At 52.1% G+C, this 7,500-nt stretch overlaps 2 protein-coding genes across 3 annotated transcripts in view; both read left to right on the top strand.

Moving 5' to 3' along the window:
* Positions 1-2,321, top strand: part of polr3f (polymerase (RNA) III (DNA directed) polypeptide F) — a 7,628-nt gene extending 5,307 nt beyond the window's left edge. The window contains exons 5-9 of one of the 2 annotated variants that reach the window (XM_070827714.1): positions 1-64; positions 154-297; positions 807-914; positions 1,022-1,213; positions 2,139-2,321. The exon at positions 1-64 is cut by the window's left edge and continues 49 nt beyond it. In XM_070827714.1, coding sequence (XP_070683815.1) covers positions 1-64; positions 154-297; positions 807-914; positions 1,022-1,213; positions 2,139-2,216 — 586 coding nt within the window. In that variant the 3' untranslated portion in view covers positions 2,217-2,321. Of the gene's footprint in view, positions 65-153; positions 298-806; positions 915-1,021; positions 1,248-2,138 lie in introns of both variants that reach the window. The other variant, XM_070827715.1, reaches the window with a different exon arrangement.
* Positions 2,322-4,056: 1,735 nt separating this feature from the next.
* LOC139199211 (spectrin beta chain, non-erythrocytic 1-like) overlaps positions 4,057-7,500 on the top strand; it is a 36,204-nt gene continuing 32,760 nt past the window's right edge. The window contains exon 1 of the mRNA XM_070828244.1: positions 4,057-4,171. The gene's annotated coding sequence lies outside the window, so the exon portion shown is untranslated. The remainder of the gene's footprint in view (positions 4,172-7,500) is intronic.

Raw genomic sequence — 7,500 nt, 5'->3', positions numbered from 1 at the left:
GATCAACAAGATCCTGAAGAACCTGGAGAGCAAGAAACTCATCAAAGCTGTCAAATCTGTCGCTGTGAGTTCAGACCTCCAGAGCTGAGATCAGCTGAGCCGGTGAAGAGACCGGCTCTCCTGTCTGACGGCCTCCCTGTTTGTCGTGCGCAGGCGTCTAAGAAGAAGGTGTACATGCTGTACAACCTGCAGCCGGACCGCTCGGTGACGGGGGGCGCCTGGTACAGCGACCAGGACTTTGAGTCCGAGTTCGTCGAAGTCCTGAACCAGCAGTGCTTCAAGTTCCTGCAGAGCAAGGTACAAAAAACTGAATGTAGACCGGTGTCACTGGGGGGGGGTTCTAACTGTGGCATCAGCTCCGTTTATTAGATGATCAAATGATCCCAAAACACACACACACACACACACACACACACACACACACACCCTGGTTCTGCTGGTTCTGACCAGCAGGGGGCAGCAGAGTCACAGCTGTCAGTAAGATAATAACTGCTGCTGTTAGCAGACAGTCAGCTGGTGATCACAGAGATTATTGATTATTGATAGTCAGGTTCCCTCCATCCACACCACCTTCACCTCCAGGAGGCCACGCCCACTCAGATACAGGAAGTGGAGACCACTTCAGCCCTCTGGACTGTAGCCTGTAGTGACACATCTGTAGCTGCAGAGGATCTCTGGAACGTGTTCAGTCGATGTTCTCAGACACAAATTCATCCTCTGTGTTTGGTGTCCGTCCCGACTGCTGGGGCATCGTGGTTCAGGTGTCTCCGCAGGTCACGTGACCGGAGTGTGTGGTGTGTGTTCAGGCTGAAGCAGCGAGGGACAGCAAACAGAGCCCCATGGTCCAGAGGAACAGCTCCTTCGCCACTTCGCACGAAGTCTGGAAGTACATCTGTGAGCTGGGCATCAGCAAGGTGACGCCATCACAGCCACGCCCACTTTGTGACATCACACGCCGCCCACTGAGCCACGTGTCTTCATGTTCACGTCGCCGTTCGCCTCGGTCTGTTTCCATCGACAGGTGGACCTGTCCATGGATGACATCGAGACCATCCTCAACACGCTCATCTACGACGGGAAGGTGGAGATGACCGTCATCGCCGCCAAGGAGGGAACGGTGGGCAGCGTGGACGGACAGATGAAGCTTTACCGCGGCGTCAACCCTGTCATCCAACCCACCGGCCTGGTCAGGACGCCCTGTGGACTCTGCCCGGTAATACCAGACACACTGGCAACCATCTTAAAGGGTCAGTCCCCTGTTTATACTCCTGGGTCCTCTCTGTCCACATCCTGGTGTCTGAATGACTGGTAGGTACTGACAGCATCATGGAAAGGATCCCTACAGAGAGAGACCTGGAAGATCCTTTTGGTTTAACCACAAACAGCACACACACCAGACTACATTCACTAAAACAGGGATTTTAGAGAACAGGACACAGGAGCTGCTGCTCTGCTGCTGCCTCCATCAGTCAGTGTGTTTGTGTTACTGAGTGTGACATAAAAATTGTGTTGGCTCTGAATTAACCCTTTAAAACACGATAACAATGTTTTTACTCTCTCCCTACTGTGCATGGACAGGATTATCTTTCTTTCTTTGAGTTGACTATGTTTTCATCTGTACCATACATTTGTGGAAAAATTCAATAAAAATATCTTTGAGGAAAAAAAAACACAATAACAAGTCACACATTAACAAAAAGTAAAAACCAAGTGAGGAGATGACCAGCAGCTCCTCTGTCCTGTTCTCTAAAATCCCTGTTTTAGTGAATGTAGTCTGGTGTGTGTGCTGTTTGTGGTTAAACCAAAAGGATCTTCCAGGTCTCTCTCTGTAGGGATCCTTTCCATGATGCTGTCACACACTTAGAATAACACTCTGAGCCTGTCAGTGGATCAAACAAGCTCTTTTAGTGGACCTACTGTGATCAGGTGCAGTTGTCCCAAAGGATCACGTTGCAGCCATTGCAGCCCGTTTGGTGGCTGCTGGCTGAGGTGATCTACTGGACCAGTTCCAACACTTTTACTACCTACCAGTCACTCACACACCAGGATGAGGACAGAGAGGATCATGGGTAGAAACACCAGGACCCTCTCAGAGGTGACACCTGGTGGAGCTCTGACTTCCTGTTTCCTGTCCTCAGGTGTTTGACGACTGTCATGAAGGAGGTGAGATCTCTCCGTCCAACTGCATCTACATGACGGAGTGGTTGGACTTCTGACCGCGGCTCATTTCTCGGTGATGAAGAAACTTTATTTTGTTCTCCTGATCTGATCCAAGTCCTTTATTTTGTATTTATCACAGTTTAATAAAAGTGGGAATGTGAGCTGCTGCTTCTGGGAGCGTTTTTGTTTCCAGAGTCTCGTGGTCACAGGTCCACCGGGACCTCCGGCCCGCCTGAGTGTTTCCTCTTCAGCGTGTCGATCAATGAGAGCCATCACAGCACTCGGTGCGTTTATCCCATCAGAGCGCTCATTAGGCCTCGGCGGCGTCCGTCAGACGTCGCTAAAGTGCTCCATCAGACTCTAATGGGCACGGCTCGCCTTTCACAACGCGCTCTCATATCGACCAATCAGAGCGGGGCAGGAAGTGCCCCCAGAGGACCGCGCCCTCCGCTCACAAATGTTCCAGGTTTTCCTCACAGCGCGCTCCACCGAGTAAATCCTACACTACCAAGTCACTCCCCGCTCAGTAACCACGGTAACTGATATCGGCTCCCCGCTCAGTAACCACGGTAACTGATACTGGTTCCCCGCTCAGTAACCACGGTAACTGATACTGGTTCCCCGCTCAGTAACCACGGTAACTGATATCGGCTCCCCGCTCAGTAACCACGGTAACTGATTGTTCTGTTGTTTCTTCCTCCCAGCGTGACCATGAACATTTGTGTTCACTGTGGTTCCAACAACTATCAATAAAAATAAAGTCAGGCCTGACCTCTTTCACTGTCTCCTCAATCAATCAATCAATCAATCAATCATTTATTTATAGAGATCAAGTCAAGTCATCAAGTGTTTAATGTTCTAAAGGAACAGAACCACACGGATCCCGACGTCCTGAACATCCTCTCTGAGCCAGAGTGGTGAAGGAACAGAACGTTCTAGGTACATCTAAAGATCTGTGGTGACACCAAATATGGGTTCTCTAGAGAAGCAGCAGGATGTGGGAACGTTATGTGACCCCAGTGTTCTCCTGATGTACCCTGTGGTTTCATTGCTGTTCTGTCCCCGAACGTTGGGTTCTTAGTTTAGACCTCACAGGATCGACCACCTTTGCTCCTTTAAGACATTTGGAGAACGTTCTTCTACATTTCTAGATCTTCAAAATGTTCTCCTGGATATTTTGCGTTTTGTGCAGGTTTAAGTTTTGAATGGTTCTAATAAAGTATAAAATAGATCCGAGGAACGCTGTGAAAACAACCAGAGCGGTGTTTTATCGATGATTCACACGTTCTGGGTGAGAACAGGTGGAACAAACCAGAGGACAAGAACAATCATTCTCTCAGGATGAGCAGTTGGGCATTTTTAACAAGTGGATCACAGAGAAACAGTTTGGTTAAACACTGACGGACCAGGACCAGAACCAGAACCAGAACCAGGACCAGGACCAGAACCAGGACCAGGACCAGGACCAGAGGAGAGGAGGAGGAGGAGGTAACCTGAGTATCATCACAGCTCAGTGTTTCCTGTTGGAGGCAGGATGTGGACTCTTCCTGCTCCCCAGAGGATCAACCCCCCCCTCATGATAATGTCTGCAGCGCCCCCTGGAGGACAGCCCAGACACCAGGCTGAACCCTGCGGCCTGCAGGGGGCGCTGGATCCGCTTTACACTGACACCCTGTTTGCAGAGTCGGAGTTTTCAGCTCCGATTTGTCCTTGAATGCAGCACAAAGTCCAGAATTAAGAGATGAAACCAGAATCTGGATCCGGGTCAGAACCGCAGCATCCCGGGGGGTCTGAGGGGAGGAGGCTCGGGGAGGAGGGGAGGGGTGAGGAAGAGGAGGGGTGAGGAGGAGGAGGAGGGGGGGGGGCAGTGCGGATTCTTTCCCATCATTCCCTGCAGCAGCAGCAGCAGCGGCAGCAGCTCCTCCCTCCGTCGGTCCGTGTCGGATGCCCGTCTGCGGACTCTCCTTCGCCCCAGCGCAAGTTTGGAGCCTCGGTGTGATCTTCTGAGCAGGTGAGCAGCCTCCCCCCGGGTCCCCCCGGGTCCCCTCGGGCCTCCCCGGGTCTCTGTTGTCGCCGTGGCTGTGATTGGAGCTGCGGAGGGACGCGCGGTTCCTCCGCAAACTTCGCTCCGTGTCGGCGGAGCCTCGGCTCGGCTCGGCTCGGCTCGGTCCGGCTGCTCGGGCTCCGAGGCCGAACGTCCTCCGGAGGCCCGGTCCTCCCTCCCGGCCCGACCCTCCGTCTGTATGCCCGCCGCGGTGCGTCTCAGCCCGCATGTCCGCGGCTCGTCCCCCCGCCCCGCCAGCAGCCATTAGAGGCGGCCGGAGGATGGAGGATAATAACGGTGCGCCATGCACGGAGCGAAAACAGGCGTGGCCGCGGGAGGAGGAGGAGGAGGTGGTGTGTGTGTGTGTGTGTGTGTGTGTGTGTGTGTGTGTGTGTGTGTGTGTGTGTGTGTGTGTGTGTGTGTGTGTGTGTGTGTGTGTGGAGGACAATAAACAGCGGAGCTCCTCAGTATTTTTAGCGGCAGGACGTGTCCGGCCTGCAGCTGCTGTCCCCGGCTGTTACCGGCCCTGCAGGCCGAGGAGAGGAGCCTGGACACGGGGCTTTTATTTGGGGGGGGGGGGGGGGCTGTGGTTGCAGGAACGTTTTCTTAACCTTTACTGAATCCTGCAAACAAACATCTGGGTTCCTGCCCCCCCCCCCCCCCCCCCCGGTCTGAATAAGACCACAGAACCGTTCTGCTGTCCTGCAGGGCCGGGTCCAGACCGGGGGGGGGGGGGGGGGGTCCGGGCGGGATCTAGCCCCCCCCCAGGCTGCTGGTTGGTCCAGTTTGACGTCATCACGTCCAGACTGTAACAGAACATTAAAGAGTCAATGAACTTTATCAGGAACCTTTGGAGAACATTTCTGACAGTCGACAGATGAACATCGAGCAGCAGACGTTCTCTCATCGTTCCATTAATAAGTTCAGGGAGCGTTTGCTAATGGTTCCTGTGTGGTTCCTTTTACCTCCACAGAACGTTCTTTTTCCTTTTGTTTGAAACATAATGTTACTGATAGACCAGGAGAACCTCCCTGAGAACATCTGTGTTTGGTTGTGGGAACGTTCTGATAATGATTCTCTAAATGACCCCATAACGTTCCTGTTCCGTCCCTTGAAGGTTTCAAAGAACCTTCCTTGAATACGCCCAGAGAACGTTCACTAATGGTTCCTTATGTGATGACGTTTACCTTACATCCAGGGGGAAGTCAGCAAGCTAATGCTACGTTAGCTACCATTAGCCACCATAGCTACGTTAGCTACCATTAGCCACCATTAGCTACGTTAGCTACCATTAGCCACATTAGCTACGTTAGCTACCATTAGCCACATTAGCTATGTTAGCTAACATTGGCCACCATTAGCTAATGCTACATGTGGTTGTTTAATTAGAATGAAATGACATGATGTGAATAAATGTGAAAAAATGTAATGTGAGTAAAAGTTGAACACCTCATCACGTCATCGATAACAGTGATGAAGACAACAACTCCCATGATCCCACGCTACCTCTACCTATCATCAAACTGCGTCTTTTGTCAGAGTCTAGACTGAGAGCGCCCCGGTGGGTGGACAGGCGTCTGCTTGTGGTTCCTGACGTTCTGACTTCTAAATGTTAGCAGATAACTGGTGAGACGATCTAACAGGCCTCCGATTGGTCTCATCGGATGGTCGGCCCACCTGGACTGACCCTCGTCAGCATTAATTATGAAAGACGGCCCATTAGTGGCTCCATGTTCTTTGTCTGATCGGCTGCTCGAAGAAGCTCTCAGGGAGAAGAAGACCAGCAGAAAGACGTCAGGAAACGGAACCACAACAGCTATTGTAGAATATCTTCGTACCAGACTACGGTTAAGTCTTTACCCTGTTTCCAACCTTTTTGGTAAGATAACCTAGCTGTTTCCCTCTGTTTTTAGTATTAATGCTAAGTTAAGCTAGCTGATTGTCCCTTTTCCCAGTCTTTATGCTAAGCTAAATAGCTGTTTGCTTCTGTTTCCAGTCTGTTTGCTAATTTAGGCTAGCTGTTTGCCCCTGTCGTCAGTCTTTATGCTAAGGTAAGCTAACCAGCTCAGTGTTCTATGTGTGTCTTATCCTCTCATCTCCTGCATTACCTGCTTACTAGCTAGCTAAACTGTTAGCCTCCTGTAGCACCTCCTCGGTCCTACGCAGCGTTTGAAGCCCTGCAGGGTTTCAGTAACTCGTAGCTTTGTGTGTTAACCTTTCGTGGTGCGTCGGACTGTAACAGGATCTTTGTGTTCTTGGCTCATGGACTCAGTTTAGTTGGTTGTGAGCTGGTAGCTATTAGTGTTTGGAGGATTTAGGATTCTTCGGTTCCTTCTAAGTAGGAACTTGGTGTCTTAGCTGTAATGAGTTCAGTCATCCAGGGTGTTCCAGGGTCATCCAGGGTGTTCCAGGGTCATCCAGGGTGTTCCAGGGTCATCCAGGGTGTTCCAGGGTGTTCCAGGGTCATCCAGGGTGTTCCAGGGTGTTCCAGGGTCATCCAGGGTGTTCCAGGGTCATCCAGGGTGTTCCAGGGTGTTCCAGGGTGTTCCAGGGTCATCCAGGGTGTTCCAGGGTGTTCCAGGGTGTTCCAGGGTCATCCAGGGTGTTCCAGGGTGTTCCAGGGTCATCCAGGGTGTTCCAGGGTGTTCCAGGGTCATCCAGGGTGTTCCAGGGTGTTCCAGGGTCATCCAGGGTGTTCCAGGGTGTTCCAGGGTCATCCAGGGTGTTCCAGGGTGTTCCAGGGTGTTCCAGGGTCATCCAGGGTGTTCCAGGGTGTTCCAGGGTCATCCAGGGTGTTCCAGGGTCATCCAGGGTCATCCAGGGTGTTCCAGGGTCATTCATCATAGTTGTTCCTCAGGAGTTGAGCAAAAGTCAACTGGACTTGTTGAAGGTGCTTTAAGACGTTTCGCCTGGTAGGGAGGTCTGTAGGGAGGTCTATCGGGAGGTCTAGGGAGGTCTATAGGGAGGTCTGTAGGGAGGTCTGTAGGGAGGTCTATAGGGAGGTCTGTAGGGAGGTCTGTAGGGAGGTCTATAGGGAGGTCTGTAGGGAGGTCTATCGGGAGGTCTGTAGGGAGGTCTGTAGGGAGGTCTATAGGGAGGTCTGTAGGGAGGTCTGTAGGGATGTCTGTAGGGAGGTCTATCGGGATGTCTGTAGGGAGGTCTATCGGGAGGTCTGGGGAGGTCTGTAGGGAGGTCTGTAGGGAGGTCTATCGGGAGGTCTGGGGAGGTCTGTAGGGAGGTCTATAGGGAGGTCTGGGGAGGTCTGTAGGGAGGTCTGTAGGGAGGTCTATCGGGAG

This window comes from Pempheris klunzingeri, chromosome 3, assembly GCF_042242105.1.
Source record: "Pempheris klunzingeri isolate RE-2024b chromosome 3, fPemKlu1.hap1, whole genome shotgun sequence".
NCBI classification, from domain to species: Eukaryota; Metazoa; Chordata; class Actinopteri; order Acropomatiformes; family Pempheridae; genus Pempheris; species Pempheris klunzingeri.
Note: the sequence above shows the minus strand (reverse complement) of the source record. Positions and strands in the feature narration are given on the sequence as shown.